Source organism: Clarias gariepinus, chromosome 3 (assembly GCF_024256425.1).
Source record: "Clarias gariepinus isolate MV-2021 ecotype Netherlands chromosome 3, CGAR_prim_01v2, whole genome shotgun sequence".
NCBI classification, from domain to species: domain Eukaryota; kingdom Metazoa; phylum Chordata; class Actinopteri; order Siluriformes; family Clariidae; genus Clarias; species Clarias gariepinus.
Window position 1 is genome coordinate 42,607,103 of NC_071102.1, and position 20,691 is coordinate 42,627,793.

Consider the following 20,691-nt stretch of genomic DNA (forward strand, 5'->3'; position numbering starts at 1 on the left):
GAGTCAGCTATTTCAGTGGTGGGACTACTTGCATTTTTTTATGGTAACCATAAAAATAACTTTAAATGCTCTATACACATAAGTGTAATACATCATTTGAATTTGTAAAGGGTCTTTAATTGGCAATGTACACTTACCTATCAATAAAACATTGTGCTTTTGTAAAATAAAGCAAATAAACAGGGTGCGCTTTCTGCTGTCTTAGTCTCCCAAAAATCTTTTTGAAATGCTTCACTAAAATGAACTGAAACTCAGTGAATACTGCACACACTGTATCGGATTACAAGTAACACTCGTACACACGAGTATCACTTGTGTTCCGCAAGACGAGCAAAGATTTAAAATAAATTTTGACTTGAAAAACCAGCATTGTCTTGGTTTACGAGCACTGGGTATCAGGCTGTAAAGGCTGTAAACTCTCTCGCCTTTACAGACCCCCTCCCACCTCGTCCTCCTCTCGGCTTCAAAAACACACACACACACACACAAAGAGAGAGAACAACAACTCCTAAGACTTAATTAAAGGTCTTATTTAGAACAGAAATAAATGGAGCAACGCACCGGGAAGGCAAAGCAGCTGCATTCATTCACTCATGGTCTTACGGACGAGTTTAAAATCATTTCCAAAACACCAGATAAATAACAACTAGAAATCTTTTTTACAGCCAGGAAGTACCTAAAGCCAACGCACTCATTCATTATCCCAGCTACCAATCGTACTTAAACAGAAAACAAGCAACTTACCAACACCAAGGCAATGATGTTTGAAAGCAAAATCAAAAGAGTCTGGAGAGAATCTGCAGCAGATTACAATAAGTCCCATGGCCCATTAGCATAAAGAGAGAAGCAGAAGCAAGCGGGAATAAGTAGGAAAAGTTCTCCCGACATTTATAACACAACTGCGGATTGGGTATTGTCTGAACCCATCTGGCAACAAATAACAAAAACTGATGAGGCACCAGGTCATCCTGCTAGACAAGCATTTTACATCTTTTTTAGAGCTGTAAGTAATCATGTGACCATCACACAACTTACAGTACATTCCAAGTGCTAATGATGTCACTAACTGTCTCTGTCTTACTTTGCTGCATGTACTTGCTCAGGGACTGTTTTTCTTTCTCCAGTGGTCACTGCAGTTCCAGACAGAGATGGAGCTCTCGAGTTCTTCTTGTAAGAACCTCACAAAGCTTCTTAAGACTTTTTTTTCCTTTTGTCTGACTTTCCTCTAGTATTTATCTCAGCAATATGTTCAGCTCAAGACATTACTTTACCTATAGTGAGGTGGAACATAGAGTACGACAACCCAAAACATTAGCATAATTCATAATTACAAGAGTTCAGGTCGATAAGCCCATAGTTTCCAGACTTCACTCTAACCCATGTAGTCTTTGGTGAAGCTGTGAACACAGGTGAAAACTCAGATAAAGTAAATAAAATATCAGTTTAAGCCATATGTCTCAGAACCGGAGGGAAACACTGATATCAGCTAAGATCAACAAAATGTGGATGACCTGCTTGTGATGTAATACAGACTGGGAAGAGTCAATACTACTGTTTGTTAACTTTTTAAATAACACATAACATTTGTTTGGTAACTTTTCAAATACATTTTGGTACCAGAAGTGGGGTAGTTTATTCAGAATATTTATTCAGCTTGACCGGATCCTTTCTGTGGACCTGATAGCTCTTTGGAGTTTGCAGCTGCATCCAGAAGCTGCACATCAGTGGAATTTGTTTGAGGTACTGAAAAGTCTGTGAGGTTTGGACGAGTTTGCAGCAAGGACAGTTAATGGGGACTGAGTTGTTTATTCCTAATTATTTCTATTTTAATCTATTTGGGTAAAAAATGTCTAGCGCTGATGAACTGTCTGCAGTGGGAGAACAAGCTCCTGTTGCCGAAGTTGTGGGTAATAATGACTTAGAACAAAAGAGGGATTAACTTCAAGAGTTAAGAGACCGCAGGAATGAAACTTTGGCCAATAGGGCTGTTGGTGGGGGTATTTCCACTCGCTCTTACATTTATGTTCCTTGTAAATGTCAGATTCAACCTTTTTGCGGGGAGTATAACAAAGATGAAAGCATTTGGGGAACAGCGGAGTGGGACTCATTGTTGCAGGTATTTTACAACCACAGGCAATCGGAGGGGGGGGTATTTTCGAAATTACTCTTATGCTCTTTCTCGTCTACTAAGCTCTATCACAAAACAGTCACCAGGCAGCTTGACTAACGAGCAGGGGATTTTGTGTGATCAGTTTGTGGAGGGTGTGCATGACGCCGTGTTCAGGCCACACTTCGTAATGAAGCCCTTCTGTGGTCTATGGAGGACAGCAAACCAACTAGAGTTGCAAATAGTCAACCTGTCCATTTAAAAGTACTGGGTAAAACCAAAGATGGATATGGTCCTGAAACTCACACATCTACTGTTTAAAGTGATATTTTACAGGTGATCTCCCAGCAGGACAAGCGAATAAGTGACCAAGAGCAAACTATTCCAGAGCTCACTAAGGCAGTCAATGAGCTGACTGCACAATGGTCAGTGGCAGTTTAGCAGGAGTCCTCATCAAAGTCCCTTCCTAGGTTTACAGAGGAGGGAGAACCTATCTGTTTTAGGAGGTTGGGCATGTGGCCACGGGGTGGGAGACCCAAGAGTGACGCCAGGACAATAAAAGGGCCAGAAAGGCAAGGTCCCTCTGTCGCGCTGAGTCAGGCAGCACAGGGAGTAGTTTCTGGCCCACTACTGGAAGGCACCAGTTGGGATGGGTTTCTTGAACAAGCGGTAGGAACTTGCCCCATGGTGGATCTGGAAATTAGAGGTGTGTTGGTGCCATGTCTGCCCGACACTGGTAGTCAGGTCAATACTATCACCAAAGGGTTCTTCCGAGAGAAATTGTTCGGAAATTGACAGTAATGTCATGTCCACTTCAGTTTGGTTAAAAATTACAGCAGCCAACGGTTTAAATATTCCCTATTTGGGTTACATCGAGCTGGACGTGGAGATTATGGGGATGAGCGTGTCTGAGTGTGAATTTTTTATCTTAAAGAAAGTGCTAGTTCATCATCTATGTCTGGGCTCATTGAAATGAACATTATCAGTAAGTGCAGACAGATTGTTTATACTGAAATAGACACCCCACGAGGTGGGAAGCTTGATTCGAAATTAACAGGGTGGCCTTCCAACAGCCACATTCAGTTGAACTGATCAAACAAACTGCATTAGCCCAGGTTGCAGGTAGGCTACCTACTCATGTGCTTGCGTGGTTGGCAGCTACTGTTCTTGTTAAGGGGATGGAACAAGGTGACTCTATATGGTTCCTCTTGCTGTTCCCTTTCAGGGGTCGCCACAGCGAATCATTTGCCTCCATCTAACCCTATCCTCTGCATCCTCTTCTCTCACACCAACTAACTTCATGTCCTCTCTCACTGCATCCATAAATCTCCTCTTTGGTCTTCCTCTAGACCTCCTGCCTGGCAGTTCCAACCTCAGCGTCCTTCTACCGATATATTCACAATCTCTCCTCTGAACATGTCCAAACCACCTCAATCTGGCCTCTCTGACTTTATTTCCAAAACATCTAACGTGGGTTGTCCCTCTGATGAACTCATTCTTGAACCTTTGAACACTCTCCGTTGCTCTGGACCGTTGACTCTATATGGTTGGTAGGGAATATCTAATCTGTTGGCTGCTCCCTTGCAGGGAGGTTTAGTTGTTGTGCCTAGTTTGATTACAGCTGACTTACCTGTGTGTCCAGTACGAGTGTTAGACTTGTCTCAGAAGGACATCTGGTTGCAGCCCAGGGTCTGTGTGGGCGTGTTCTCCTTGGCAAATGATAATGATGCAGGCTCGTCCTGTGAAGTAAAGTTTTAGCGAATCTCTGCAGACACTGAGAGGGTTACTGTGGGCGTAGATCAGGGCTCTAAATCATCATGAGGGATACACTTAAACAGCAGGTTCAGCTAAAATCCCAACTTTCCTAGTGTTGGGAAAGTATTCAGGTGTGTTTGCATTAGATGATGATTATTTGGGTTATACAGATAGAGTTTAGCACAAAATTCACTTGAGCGATGACATACCAGTAAATTAGCCCTCCCGCTAATTCCACCAAATCAGTACCAGGAAGTAAGAGAGCACATTACAAAGTTTTTAAAGTAGGGTGTAGGGTGTCATACAAAAGAGTCTTAGTGCTTATGCCTCCTTTGTGGTATTGGTGCGCAAGGCTGATGGGTCATTACATCTGTGCATAGATTATAGGAAGCTTAGCGCTAAGACAAGGTGTGATCCATTTATAATGCATTTGAAGTAAGAGTGTCTTTACCAAGAAACCAAAGTGAAGAGCCAAGCCCTAATGGAAAGGCCATAAATCAAAGTGGATAGTTCTGGAAAACCTCATATCCCATGGGAATTTTCATGAGAGATAATCTGCACAAAATCAGTAGGAAGAAATTCTGGACCTAAGAAGGCTTTCTAATTGCAGCCTTTTTCTGAAGAACTATAGACTGATGTTTTAATCAAATTTTGACAGGTAAAACAAACAGGAAGCTAAAATAGAGTGGCCTGGTAACCACAAAGCTAAGGTAAGTGCCCTACTCAGCTTCCGTATCTTTACTGCTAGTGTCATGTAGAAGCTCATAACTGCTTACAAGTGCGAGTGAAGGAGGTACAGGTTGATTAATTCATTTGTATTTACAAGCATAGTTTGCAACTATCTCTACTACTACTCTACTTCTGGTGGATCTTCAAGTGTCAGCTGTCTGAAGGCTGATGTCACTCTGTTTTATAGAATGTGGAGAACTATTACCGTAGCAGCAATCCTCATGTTACTGACAGGTAAACTTTTCACATGTTTTTATGTGCTGTTGTGTCACTACGGTAACAGTTCAGGAAAGCTCTCAACATGTCTGTGTGTTTTAAAATGAATTTGGCAGGATTTTGGTTCAGACATGAACATTTGTATAACTTTGTGCAAGACAAGCATTATAGAAGAAACAGTAATTATTACAAATTTCATGTAAATTTACCAAATAATGAAATTGTATTATTAATGTATTTAAAAAAAAAACATTAATGTTAAAAATCATTAATGTCCTTATTAGTGTATTTAGTCTGTGTGTGTTTATTTATATTTGTAATTTTTATAAGTAAATATATTAGTAGATAAATAGCAGTTTATAAGTAAAGTTGAGGTGTTAACTCAGTATGAAAGGCTTGAAACTGAGTTCTATTTTCATCAACTTTTTCACATGCCCTTGGCTCACTTGCTTTGTGTGACTGAAACCAATAGCAGCAGCAGCAACAGCAGTTAAAACTGTGGTTAACACTCTTCCTAGTCAGTGCACCAGTCTCTGCTTCTTGTGTAATTAATTTTACTTTGTGCTTCTTGTGTGCATGCGGGTGCATGTGTGTTCCAGGAGTTCAGTCTCAGCACAGTGTAACTCTCGTGTTTATGTAGTATGTAACGATCAGATAATTTAATTACCAGGATACACTTACGTGGGAGATTTAATCTAGTCTCTGGTGGAGTGTTAGCCAATCAGGACAAAAAAGCATGCTTAATTTAAAAAAAGCATACAACCAATGTAAACAGTAACCAAAAGTGTATTAAACAATAACTAAACAAAAGAGGTGTACCCTGACCAACAAAACTGATAATAATAATAATATTTAAAATATATATACAAAAAAGCGATGGCGTTTAAATGAGTGGAAAGGTTGTCCGGGTTTTTTTTTTAATCTTGTGCAGTGTGAGGGGAGAGTAAGATCGCCCTCACCGGAAGTGTTGGTAATAATCCAAAAGCACAATTTTGAAGCTGATGCCGATGACAGTCTTCACAATATTCTTTAAACTCCGAATTCATGTACAAAAACAACAGCACGCTATAACTCCTAATACTCTCCTCCCTTGAGCTTCTGCCCGGGTGTACTTTTAACAGAATCGCTTGACCCTGTTACATCATTTGGATGACCTCATGACGTGGCTGCACACTCTCACGAGACTTCATCCTGGACTCAAAACACAAAGTCAATGGGACACAAAAACCATACCGGGTTCGATTTATAAGGCACAACAGTTTTCTTTTTGTTTTCCTGCTTATTTAAAAGCCTATATAAAAAACCCTTGAGGGTTTGAACCAAAATCATACATGATTTCAAACATTTTTTTTTTACAAATAAATATTTGCAAAGTAGGGTGTGCGAAATTATTTAGCCCCCTTTGGTCTAAGTGCAGTCAGTTGCCCATAGACATTGCCTGATGAGTGCTAATGACTAAATAGAGTGCACCTGTGTGTAATCTAATGTACAAATACAGCTGCTCTGTGACGGCCTCAGAGGTTGTCTAAGAGAATATTGGGAGCAACAACACCATGAAGTCCAAAGAACACACCAGACAAGTCAGGGATAAAATTATTAAGACATTTAAAGCAGGCTTAGGCTACAGAAAAATTTTCAAAGCCTTGAACATCCCACGGAGCACTGTTCAATGGTTCAATGGTATGCGCATGCTCGAGCGTGCAGCAGCTTGGTGCAGTTGTTCTCCGGGTTTTTTGTGTTTTACTTGTGTTTAATACTTTTCCTCTTTTATTTATTTTATACCTTTATTTTTTCCTAAGTCAGTATGGTCTGCCCTTTCAAACCATGCGTTTTGAAAGTGTTATCCTTATTAGTTATGCAGCAATGTTTATGTTTTCGTCGATCAGCGCGCAGCAGCACGGAGCCGGTTACTTTGTTTACACTAGGGAACAGCTGATCGCACTGAAGCCAGCCGGCATCGGAGACCCAGCTGTGTTTCGGTCTCTAAACATCCCTGATGAGATACGGAGGATGACACTGAGAGGACGCAGAGGTGGAAGAAATTGGCGCAGGGGATGCAAAGATCTGGGAAGACGTATGGAGCGGAATGAGAGGATGAGAAAGTACAAGCCGTATCTCCTGTCTCTTATCATGGGCAACGTGAGATCTCTGGACAATAAGATGGACGAGTTGACCGCTTTGTTTAGGACTGAATACATCTTCCGTGAGTGCAGTCTGATGTGTTTTACAACATGAGAGAGGTGTGGAGAGGCATGAGGAGCATTACTGGTTACAAGAAGAGTGGACAAGCTATTGAGGGCGATGTGGAATGTGCTAACGACCTCAACACCTTCTTCAACAGATTTGATGTCCCTCTGTCTCACACCACCCTCAACTTCAGCTCTTATACAGGCTCCACTACTCCCCCAACCACCCCCACACAGAAAACAGCCACTACTTTCTCTGCAATCCCATCAATCCACATCTTAGATGACCAGGTAAAACATGTCTGAGCAGGCTCTGCCCTAAAAAACTGCAGAGTTTAACCCTTGAGTCGTGAAATCCTGTGCTTCTCAACTGTGTGGGGTCCTAGGGCACCTCTTTAGCCTAAGTCTGTCTCTACAGAAAGTTCCTGCCCTGTGGAAAACATCCTGCATTGTTCCTGTTCCCAAGATACCACAACCCTTTTGGATACACTTCGTCTTCTGGTGAAGTCTTCTCTTGACCCTCTTCAGTTTGCCTATCAGCCACTTTTGGGAGTAGATGACGCCATTATACACCTGCTCCACCAAACCTACACCCACCTCGAACAAACCTGGGACCAGTGTGGGATTATGTTCTTTGACTTCTCTAGTGCCTTCAACACCATATGTCTGGCTGTACTAGGGGAGAAACTAAGGATCATGGAAATTGACACTCCCTTGGTCTCCTGGATAATGGACTACCTGACCTGCCGTCCCCAGTATGTTCCATAACAGAACTGTGTGTCTGACACTGTGATCTGCAGCACTGGTGCTTCTCAGAGGACTGTTCTGTCTCTATTTCTTTTCACCCTTTATACATCAGACTTTAAATATAATTCGGGATCATGCCATCTACAGAAGTTCTCTGACAACTCTGTGGTGGTGGGATGTATTAAGGACGGTGACATATCCGAGTACCAGTCCGTGGTGGATGACTTTGTTTTCTGGTGTGAGCGTAACCACCTTTAACTCAACATCAAGAAAACAAAGGAACTAGTGATAGACTTTAGGAAAGGTGGTACCCCTGTGACTCCTATATCTGTCTAGGGAGAGACAGTGGACATGGTCTCTGAGTACAAATACCTAGGTGTGCATCTGGATAATAAACTGGACTGGTCAGTTAACACAATGGCCCTCTACAAAAAAGGACAGAGCAGGTTGTACTTTCTGAGAAGGCTCAGATCTTTCAACATCTGTAATACCATTCTTTGGATGTTTTACGAATCTGTAGTGGCGAGTGTTGTCTTCTTTGCTGTGGTCTGCTGGGGCTGTATCATAAAAGCAGCAGACAGAAACAGACTGGACAAGGTCATTAGAAGGGCCGGATCTGTCCTGGGTTTGGATCTGGACTCTGTTGATGTCGCCAATCTTAAACATTCCTTCTCACCCGCTATACAGAGTTCTCACCGACCAGAGGAGCAAAGCCATTGTTAACGGAAAACCATAAAAAGTCCCGTTTGCAGTTTGCCACAAGCCATGTGGGGGACACAGTAAACATGTGGAAGAAGGTGCTCTGGTCAGATCAGACCAAAATGGAACTTTTTGGCCAAAATGCAAAACGCTATGTGTGGTGGAAAACTAACACTGCACATCACTCTGAACACACCATCCCCACTGTCAAATATGGTGGTGGCAGCATCATGCTCTGGGGGTTCTTCTCTTTAGCAGGGACAGGGAAGCTGATCAGAGTTGATGGGAAGATGGATGGAGCCAAGTACAGGGAAATCTTGGAAGAAAACCTCTTGGAGTCTGCTAAAGACTTGAGACTGGGGCGGAGGTTCACCTTCCAGCAGGACAACGACCCTAAACATAAAGCCAGGGCAACAATGGAATGGTTTAAAACAAAACATATCCATGTCTGGCCCAGTCAAAGTCCAGATCTAAATCCAATCGAGAATCTGTGGCAGGATCTCAAAACTGCTGTTCACAAACGCTGCTCATCTAATCTGACTGAGCTGGAGCTGTTTTGCAAAGAAGAATGGGCAAGGATTTCAACCTCTAGATGTGCAAAGCTGGTAGAGACATACCCTAAAAGACTGGCAGCTGTAATTGCAGCAAAAGGTGGTTCTACAAAGTATTGACTCAGGGGGCTGAATAATTACGCACACCCCATTTTTCAGTTATTTATTTGTAAAAAATGTTTGGAATCTAGTATGATTTTCGTTTCACTTCTCATGTGTACACCACTTTGTATTGGTCTTTCACGTGGAATTCCAATAAAATTGATTCATGTTTGTGGCTGTAATGTGAACACAATTGAGCACAATGTGATGTGGCGAAATACATTTTAGGCAGAGACGTCTGCTCGGTCTTGTTAATTGGTTTTAAAAACCCCAATTCTGCGAATTCCCCCATCAGCAAAACCGGTTTGATAACTTTACACCTATCGTGAATGAAAGGTGACAAAAGGGATTACAATAACTGGGGTCTGTAGGGGTTCAATTTGGAGCGCGTTGTATTCGGCGTATAACTAAAACAAAATCATGTTTGCTTCAGCATTGGAAACAATATTGTATTAGGCTAACTTAATTAAAGATTATTTACTTTTGTATTCTTTTTTTAAAGTTATTTTTCATATAACTTAAACGGCTGAATGAAGTTAAATATACACAATAAATTAATAATTGCAATTTCTTTACATTTGAACACTCATTGAGCTTTTACATTTTATATACTACCATATCATATATTTGTATCTAATACTGTTCTATATATATTTTATAACATTACATGCCGTTTGTAATTTACTTGCAATTGTACTTTTAAAATGTAACCTACAGTATGGGGATATTTAACTACTTCAGTAGTGAATGAGAAATTTGGTCGGTCTGGATTTTAGATAAAGTTCTTATTCGATAGAATTTTATTATTTAATTAATTATCTTATTATAAATATGATCCCTTTCCTCTATATTCTTGTCGAGTTTAGTCCTTTAGAGCAAGCACTGTGTTAGAAGATTCTGTGTAATCTCTTCTCACCTTTCATTCATGATAGGCGTGAATTTATCAACTTGTGTGCGCTGTTGGCAAATACTGTAGGGGGGTTTAGATGAATTAAGAAGACAGAGCGGACGTCTCTGCCTAAAATAGATAAAAATAATTAAATAAAAATGGTTAATGAAAGCAATTAAATCAGACTTAATAGTTGGATTTGATACTTTTCTTTTTATTTACTGTATGGACAGTTGTACTATACTTTCTCTATTTTATTCATCTCTCGATATATTCTCTAATTATGACTAATAAATCGGCTCACATCAGAGCGTGCTCGCGTGTTGGAAAAGCCAGCGTTTATCTACACAGTAAAAAATTTCATAATTTTAACAGTAAAATACCATATAAATGCTATAGAATTAAATCGCATTTTACAAAACTTGGGATAACCTTAGAATTTACAGTAAAAAAAAAATTGTAATTAGTTTTACAGAGTAAGACCTTAAATTTAACAGTTAAAAAAATATGAAAATATGGTTTATTGCAGTAAAATTTATTATATAACCTATTTTTAAAAAGGAAACTCTCAGAGAAGGTATTTGTTACTAATAGCATGAAGCATCAGTTTATATTTTACTACTAAACCTTTGTTAATAGAGTTTAAAAATCAGAAAAATATCTGCTTTGTAAAAAAATAAACTGTAAATTTTACAGTAAAAAACTGGCAGCTGTGGTTGCCAAAAATTTACCAGACCTGCACGTGCACACCTTTCCTTCCCTTTTCCCTTCCTCCCTCCTACCCTTTCCTTTCCTAAGTAAAATTACCCCTTTTTCGCAAGACCTCGTCCGTGTTTGTTGTTGCCCCTCTTGTCCCAAACCCATTACTAAATACATGAACATATTTAACACCCCAGTGCAGTTTGCACTTAAAAACCACAATGCAGGACAGAGGACATAAACAATTGTAACGTGTGTGTGATAAAATAATTTTTTTGTGTGAAGTTGTAATAAAAGCTCTTTTATAAAATTATATGCTTAGATTTTTTGCCCAAAATGCTTAAAAATGTCCACCCTGACACTTGTATATTTTATGTTGATAATTTAAATATTGTTTTGCTGTCTTTATTAAAAAATACATAGGACCATGCTGATGTCCAAGTCTTGAATAAATTTTGATGGGTTTTGATCATTTGATTTAGGTTTGTATTCATCAATCAGTATAAAAGTACTTTCAATAGTCTCTTAACAGTAAAATCCAAATGCTTAGCAATGCAACTTCTATTTCTTTTAGCCCCCAGCTAGTGTGATAAAATGATGCTTTCACAGAATTGCTAAATGAATTCACGGTGGTTATTCATAATAAAAAAATAGTCCAACAACGACAGCAATAGTGTAGCATGCATGGTAGTGTAGTGGTTACAATAAAAATAAGATGATAACAATAATACTGTAATAAATTCGGAGCACTACTACTACCAATAATAATAAAACTGAATGGAGAAAACGCAGTTAAAGAAGTATTATCATTGAAGGAGAAGAAAATGAAGAATAAATACATATCAGTTTGAGCTCGACACGTTTATGAGCTCTGTCGCTTGCTGTCAATGGGCGCCTAAGAGAGATAACACATTTTTCGAACTCAGTAGACACACAATACTTTAGACTGAAACACGACTGCCCCCTAGAGGTAATGAAGGGCATTTTCACAGCTTGCTGCGCAAAGCCGTGGCAAGTCGCGGGATCCCTTTTCTCGAAACGTGAATTTTTAATGGCGACACCTATACTGGTGAAACAGAACTCTGGTCCAAGTTCTGATGATGCTGACCAACATATGAAGGTATCATTGTTTTTACTGTTCGGTTTATCCTTTTAGTCAAGTTTGTTTGTGGGTGGTAGCTAGTGGTTACAGATATGGCCATTAAAAATGTGTGATTTTCCCGCGAAATGCCATAATTCGGCGCGCACCATGCCACGAAATCCCACAAGCAACATTCAGAAATTTCAATAAATATCCGCCAGATGGCGCATGGAAGGACCTTATCTAAAGGCCAGACCAAGTACAATGAAGAATTGTGTATAATTAGTTACCCCAAAACAATATTAAGTCTAATTCTGAAGCAAACATGAATTTTATTTAGTTTTACAATAGATCTTTCATGATGAATGTTTGTATATGTGCTCTAAATTATTTTCATAATGATGAAATGAGATCCCCAGAGAGACAGAGCTGCAGTGCAAAGCCGTACTGCGTTTTATTATACCGAACGTGCAGGTGGGCAAAACATACAGTTAACAGTACGTGTCAGCGGCTGTCGTCTTGCCGGCGTGTACATAGACGGAAAGTCGTGTGAGTCCGAGTCTGTGGGGAAAAAAGAGTAATATGAGCTACTTGCATACTTTCTTTCCTACTCACTGGCACGCGCCATCGCTCTCCTTTTATAGGATGCGGTTGACTGTTAAATGGTAAGGGATTCGCTGCCATTAATGCTGGTAGGTGGCGGCGCCCCGCTCCCTTATTTACGCCTTTTGTGCCGTCTGAAGTGCTGACCCGTATCTCCTGCCTTTCCCGTGGAATGAGATTAAAGCTGGGCTTTTACGGAGCGCACTGGCTATGAGCCCGTCGCCACCACACCCCCCTCAGCTTTGCCACTTCTGTCTTTTCCGGATGTTTTCCTAGCCAATCCCTTTCTAAAATAAACAGGCAGGTTAAGCACAATCCCTGCAATTACGGAATACTTGCCGCATTGATCCTCTACAGTGAAGCGGGCCGCTGGCACCTCCCGTTGATTACCATGCACGCATGTAATCGGGAGAGGTCCACTCGGTCGAGCTCCTGCCGGGACAATAGAGGGATGGGCTAAAGTGACTGCGCTCCCTGTGTCGAAAAGCGACGGTAGGGGAGCGCCCCCGACCTGGACCCAGTGTGTGGGGGCTGGGAGACTTTTCTCAACGCACCGACTGGCAGCGCACATGCCCCGGGACGAGAGAGATCTGCTAAGATCAGGTTTGGTGGGCAGTGGGTCGTCCTGTGGTTTTTTGCGCACTGCGAATAAGGAATATGAAAATGAACGTTTGTCACAGCTTTCTCTCCAATCTTAGTTTTTCAACAAACTTGTATACAGTGCGCTGATCCACCATACTTTTTGTTCTCTCCACCTATATTTAAAAAAAAATAAAAAAATATGTGGCTGTGCTCCAAGTAAATATATCAGTAGATGAAAAACAGTTTATGAATAAACGTGAGGTGTTAACTCAATATGAAAGGTTTGAAACGGAGTTCTATTTTCATCACCTATTTCACACATCCTTGGCTTGTGACTGAGAACAGCAGCAGCAACAGCGGTTAAAACTGTGGTTAACACCCTTTCTGGTTGGTGCACCAGTCTCTGCTTCATGTGTTTAAGTCATTTTACTTTGTGCTTCTTGTGTGTGTGTGTGTGTGTGTGTGTGTGTGTGTGTGTGTTCCAGGAGTTCAGGCTCAGCACAGTGTAACTCTCTCCTCTCAGAGTCTCTATGCTGTTACTGGATCTACAGTAAAAATCCCCTGTACATTTAGACCACCTGATCACTCCAGTGTCACACAGAGAGAGTGGTATCGAGTCCAAAGCTCTGAAGAAAAACCACAAGACCTGAGCACAGATCCACAATACTCAGGACGAGTGTCTGTAAGCACAGTGACGTCTGACTGTGAGCTGACAGTGAGGAATGTGAGAGTGAGTGACTCTGGAGTTTATAACTTTAGATTTAAAACACGAAGAAGTGACTGGATATCAGCCTCATCTGGAGTTCATCTGACTGTTACAGGTAATACACACACACACACACACACACACACACACACACACACACAAGCAATAACAACACAGCAACAATAATGTGTTTGACTCTTAATATAACACCAAACTTATTTTTATTATTTGCAGATCTGAAGGTTACAGTATCAGACAGCAGTAATGGGTATAAAAAGCTGAGCTGTATCACCACCTGCACTCTGTCTAACAACCCCACTTACATCTGGTACAATCACGGACAGCGTGTTACTAATCACAACAGAAATGATCTGGATGTCAGTAGTTGGTATGCAGGCAGCTACTCCTGTGCTGTAAGAGGACATGAGGATCTTCGCTCTCCTGCTGTCTGTAAGAACTCACTTTACACTTCACTCACTCTGTCATCATCTCACTGCCACTTTCTGTTAAATGACAATAAATTCACATGTAGTGATTCATGATTAAGTGATGTTTTGTCATTGTGTTTTTCTTTAGTTTAAAAAAATATCTTTTAAAATGTATATTTTTTATTTATTTTGTTGCATTGTGTCAGGTGTTTATGATGAGCAGAAGTGCTGGAGTGTGACTTACTCCACCCAGACTATCTGCTCTCTAATTGACTCATCAGTGGACATCCACAGTTATTACACCTTCCCTGAACATTACAAGGTCACAAAAGTGTTGTGGTTCATTAAAGAGCAGGCTGATGGTGAGCCTGTGGATGTGAGAGAGGATGAGGAGTATCAGGGCCGAGTGCAGTACACACAGAGCTCCCAGAATAACTGTAGTCTGAGAATCACTAACCTGACAGAGAGAGACGCTCAAACATACAGATTCAGATTCTACACTGATGGGGGTGATTACACCGGAGAACCTGGAGTCTCTCTGTCTGTCACAGGTAATGGCACTCGATTAAATATAGCTGACTTAGCGCGTAACAGATGAAAAACATATAAAGTATATCATAGAGGTATATATTATAAAGTGTATATATATATATATATATATATATATATATATATATATATATATATTATTTGCAGCTTTCAAAGTTACAGGACCAAAGTTGAGTGATGGGTATAAAAAGCTGAGCTGTAAAACCACCTGCACTCTGTCTAACAACCCCACTTACATCTGGTACAAGAACGGACAGCGTGTTACTGATCAGAACAGAAATGATCTGGATGTCAGTAGTGGGAATGCAGGCAGCTACTCCTGTGCTGTAGGAGGACATGAGGATCTTCGCTCTCCTGCAGTCTGTAAGAACTCACTTTACACTTCACTCACTCTGTCGTCATCTCACTGCAGGTTTATATTTATAGGGCAACTAATGTTTAATATTCTTTTCTCTTTTATTTCTTTCTTTTAATAATTAAGCCTATTGTGATACAGTTAGACAGTTTGCCAAATATTTATTTACATTTTAATGTCAATTTTAAGTTAAATATGAATGTTACGAATAAATATAAATATATAATATGAATGTAAATAATAAATCTAATCCCATATCTTAAATGTTTTTGAATGATTTGTTTATATGCTAATTGCCTGGGCTTCTGAAAGTGTCCAGCATGTGGAAACACAGGGGTGTAGGGTTGCCAGATTTATACAACATTCAGTTATTTTTGGAACACTGTTGAAGAATGAAAACACATCTGCTGATGGCATTTTAAACTGATTTAAAATTAAGACACAGACCCCAAAGTAAGGAATCCTTTTATCCTTTCAAAGGGTCAATAAAATGATGAAAACACTGCAAATAATCAGAAATAAATCAACTCAGTTTCTACAAACATCCTGTAGGCTATGGACATTTAAATGCAGACAGTGTGGATCTATTTACAATGTACAGAACCATGTCTACCCTTTTTATAAACATATTATTATGTTATATTATAACAGTATAATAATTATAATTCATTTTTACAACATTTTACATGTATGTTTTATGTGTTATCTGTTAGACTGCAATAAACTCACATGCAGTGGTTCATGAGTAGATTAAGATTGCTGTTCTTATTTTGTGTTTCAGGTGTTTATGATGAGAAGAGCTGCTGGAGTGTGACTTACTCCACACAGAATATCTGCTCTGTGATTGGCTCATCGGTAGACATACACAGTTATTACACCTTCCCTCATTGGCACAAGGTCACAAAAGTGTTGTGGTTCATTAAAGTGCAGGCTGATGGTGAGCCTGTGGATGTGAGAGAGGATGAGGAGTATCAGAGCCGAGTGCAGTACACACAGAGCTCCCAGAATAACTGTAGTCTGAGAATCACTAACCTGACAGAGAGAGACACTCAAACATACAGATTCAAATTCTACACTGATGATCCTAAAGGCAGATACACTGGAAATCCTGAAGTCTCTCTGTCTGTTACAGGTAATGTCATACAAATACAGAGATAAGATAAATGAAAGTATTTATTAAACTAATTTTATATTTTCAGATCTAAAGATTACAGTATCAGACTGGAGAGACCAGTACATGACACTGAGCTGTATCACCACCTGCACTCTGTCTAACAACCCCACTTACATCTGGTACAAGAACGGACAGCGTGTGTCTGACTGTAAATCTGCCTCCTGCTCTGTAGCTGCAGTCAGTGGTGCGGTCAGTTACAGCTGTGCTGTTGAAGGCCATGACAGTCTCCTCTCTCCTCCAGTGTGTGAGTGTGTGGATTTTATTCTCCTCAATCACATTACATCTACACTCACCTAAAGGATTATTAGGAACACCTGTCTCAACCAAACTCAACCAATCACATGGCAGTTGCTTCAATGCATTTAGGGGAGTGGTCCTGGTCAAGACAATCTCCTGAACTCCAAACTGAATGTCAGAATGGGAAAGAAAGGTTATTTAGAGCAATTTTGAGCGTGGCATGGTTGATGGTGCCAGACGGGCCGGTCTGAGTATTTCACAATCTGCCGCAGTTATTGGGATTTTCACGGACAACCATTTCTAGGGTTTACAAAGAATGGTGTGAAAAGGGAAAAAACATCCAGTATGCGGCAGTCCTGTGGGCAAAAATGCCTTGTTGATGCTAGAGGTCAGAGGAGAATGGGCTGACTGATTCAAGCTGATAGAAGAGCAACTTTGACTGAAATCACCACTCGTTACAATCGAGGTATGCAGCAAACCATTTGTAAAGCCACAACACGCACAACCTTGAGGCAGATTGGCTACAACAGCAGAAGACCCCACTGGGTACCACTCATCTCTACTTCAAATAGGAAAAAGAAGCTACAATTTGCACGAGCTCACCAAAACTGGACAGTTGAAGACTGTAAAAATGTTGCCTGGTCTGATGAGTCTCGATTTCTGTTGAAACATTTAAATAGTAGAGTCAGAATTTGGCGTAAACAGAATGAGAACATGCATCCATCATGCCTTGTTACCACTGTGCAGGCTGGTGGTGGTGGTGTAATGGTGTGGGGGATGTTTTCTTGGCACACTTTAGGCCCCTTAGTGCCAATTGGGCATCGTTTAAATGCCACAGGCTACCTGAGCATTGTTTCTGACCATGTCCATCCCTTTATGACCACCATGTACCCATCCTCTGATGGCTACTTCCAGCAGGATAATGCACCATGTCACAAAGCTCAAATCATTTCAAATTGGTTTCTTGAACATAACAATGAGTTCACTGTACTAAAATGGCCCCCACAGTCACCAGATCTTAACCCAATAGAGCATCTTTGGGATGTGGTGGAACGGGAGCTTCGTGCCCTGGATGTGCATCCCACAAATCTCCATCAACTGCAAGATGCTATCTTATCAATATGGGCCAACATTTCTAAAGAATGCTTTCAGCACCTTGTTGAATAAATGCCACATAGAATTAAGGCAGTTCTGAAGGTGAAAGGGGTTCAAACACTGTATTAGTATGGTGTTCCTAATAATATCTATATAATTGCTGATCCTAAACACACACCAGCTGATTCAGGTGTTTTATTTCTAATCAGATTCCCCTAAAAACACCAGAGCAGTGGTTCTTTCCTCTGGAGACACAGTGGAGGGGGATTCAGTGATTCTGAGCTGTAGCAGTGATGCAAATCCTCCTGTTCTCACCTACTCCTGGTTTAAGCAGAAAGCAGCTGCAGACACACTGCTGACAACAGGCCAGAATTACAGCATCAGCAACATCAGCTCCCAGCACAGCGGACTGTACTACTGCACTGCTCACAACCAGCTGGGACAGCACAACTCCACACCAACACTTCTGGATGTGTTATGTAAGTAACAGCAGTGTTAGTTTTTTTTACTTAACCATAGATTTTTTTTAATCTGAATGATGTTTCTGCAGTAAATAAAGTCCTACATGACTCAGTGTGGAATTAATAAAACATTGAATCAAATCAATAGGAAGTAAGTTTGAAAATTAAAAATCAGATGTAATCACTTTTAGACTTTTTAACTTTAGACTTTGTCTAAATTCTAATAGTGTTCCTTTAAAAAAAAGATATTTGACATGTGTTGTAGCTGAAAGGCAAAAAAAAAAAAAAAACACTTAAAAAATTACTCTTAAAGGTGATTACAGCAGAACCTTGGATTACAAGCATAATTTGTTCCGGAGGCGGGCTTGTATTCCAAAACACTCGTAAACCAAATACATTTTTCTCATAAGAAGTAATGGAAACAAAAATTATCCATTTCACAGCCCTAAAAAATAAATACATAAAACTGAACTGTATCTTAAAAAAAAAAAAAAAAGTAAAAATAAATCCCGACAGATAAGTGTTTCCGGGTTGTGCGTGTAGGCGCTGTGTATGTGTGTTACATACATAAGGAAGTTACCCTTCCTCCACTCTTTTTACACAGACCCGCGCACACAGACACCGGAAACACTGTTTTATTGAAAAAATAAACAAAAAATCTCTCTAATGACACTCGATTAAGCGATACACTAACGGAATCACTGCTGTAAAGTAAAAATAAAACAAATTAACCTGCACTTAACTTTTGAAAAGAGCAGTGTTTCTGTGTGGAGCAAAGAGAAAGAGTGTGTGTGTGTGTGTGTCTGCGAAGTCGAAAATAGGAGGTGTGTGTGTGTGTGTGTGTGTGAGGCGGGCACGGTGTCCAATGACACGCGCGCACACAAACACAAAGAGCAGCTGATACAGAGAGAGAAAATGGATCTTTAACCTCTCTTATGAGACTTGCTTTTGCTTTACACGCATGCTGTACACACACACATACAGACACAAAATTAAAGATGTTTTAGGAACACACACACACACGTGGTCACAGTGTTATAGTAAACAGTACACTCGTGCACGGATGTTGATTAAACCAGTAAGAGATGTGCACTAAGACCCAGCAGGGGAGGCGATTACCCACAATTCCACAGTGCGAGAGAGAGAGAAACGTTGGCTCAGTTGTGATTACGTGACGCTCAATGGCAAAACAAGAAGCGCATGCGTGATACATGATACTCAGTATTTGTAAACCAAGACTTGTTTGTTTTCAAAATTCAAAATAAGTCAACATTTTTTTAAGTACCATTAGTGTGTAAATGAGTGTGTAAATGTGTGTGCTGGGGTGGCCTGCAATGAATTGAAAACCTGACTGAGGTGTATACCATCTTAGACTCCATGCTTGCATGCTAAAGGATAAGTGGTACAGAGAATGAGTGAGTAAGCGAGTGAGTGAGTGAGTAAGTAAGAGATTCAATGCAATTAAGCACAATAAATATCTGCAGAAACAAAGGTGTCTCTCAATGATCAACCCTGGGGGTAAAAATCCAAAAGTATGTAATCCTAATAAACCTGACTTTGATCACACGTTGAGATTAACTGGTTCTTATGATTAGTTTCTGAAGGCTCAGAGGAGAACACAGTGTTAAAGCTCATCATGGTGGGACTGGGTGTCTTTCTGGCATTAACACTCATCCCAGGAGCTCTGTGGATGTGGTATGTAAACATTAAACAATGTGTGCTATATATGTTTAAACATGATTTACAATTAAATACTAATTTAAACAATTATCATGTACATGTGCTTGGTGTTTCTCAGGAAGAGGAAGTTGAGCTCAGCTAACAGCCACAGCAGCACTGGCGAGAGTGAACAGGTGAGTGTGGGTGAAAGGAGAGACTGTTTGACCATGTGACATGTTTATATATGTAATATAGTCTATTCTTCTTTTCAGCCTTCGCCTGATGCTGTGTATGAAACTGTCCCGGCCTTAGACTTCAGCAGGAGAGTCGCCTCAGATGATCAGGATAACCTTCAATATGCCAGTGTGGTTTTAAAAACATTCCACACACAGGGAGGGTCTCTGTCACCCAGACTTCCTCCAGACACCACAGAGGAAAAGGAAGTTCAGTACGCTGCTGTAAACATTAGCAGGAGCACTGCTGCCACCCAGTGAGCAAATTATTATCATTACACCAACACTAATTGTGCTGCTCAGTCTACTTCATTAAGTTCATCATCTGTTTTTGTTCCACAGACTTGGGACAGATGAAATGGCTGATGATTTGTCTCAGATCTACAGCAAGGTCCATAAAATCCCCAGAAAATGAAAGAGCTGAGAGTGATGCATTGTTTTTTTTTTCTGTATGTAAAGCGAATAGAAGCAACTTTGGCATTTTTTGAGTAGCAATACTAATGCATCAATCTGGTAGTTTTGTGCTCATATACTGTAGTACTGTTTGTGTTAACTATAAAATTATGTCCATAGGTCAGGATTTTAAAGAGGGATTTAGATTAAGTCAGGATTTTGTTTTTGTTATTAAATTGATTTCATTGCTAATTATTTTATACTGCTTTAATTTTTAATGACTTATGTATGCTTTTTTTTATCGGGGTCTTTGTTCACTTTATCATTCAATCCTGAAGTTTATTGGTTGTTGACGTAACTAACACCATGTACAGTAGTTTGCTAACGAGTAAATCAGAAGTTGCTGCTTAGCTAAGTAGCTAAATTAGCAATGTTAGCTGTTATTGATGCCATCC

General features: G+C 40.2%; 1 protein-coding gene across 1 annotated transcript; it reads left to right on the top strand.

Annotated features, from left to right (window-relative positions):
- The first annotated feature begins 4,779 nt into the window (after nt 1–4,779).
- LOC128518711 (B-cell receptor CD22-like) lies at nt 4,780–20,276 on the top strand. The gene is made up of 12 exons (XM_053491954.1): nt 4,780–4,825; nt 13,432–13,767; nt 13,887–14,102; nt 14,287–14,631; nt 14,777–14,992; nt 15,766–16,116; nt 16,184–16,402; nt 17,700–17,969; nt 19,547–19,646; nt 19,750–19,804; nt 19,883–20,100; nt 20,186–20,276. The coding sequence occupies exons 1-12, from the start codon at nt 4,780–4,782 to the stop codon at nt 20,256–20,258; spliced, it is 2,445 nt and encodes an 814-aa protein (XP_053347929.1). The 3' UTR covers nt 20,259–20,276.
- The last annotated feature ends 415 nt before the right edge of the window (nt 20,277–20,691 follow it).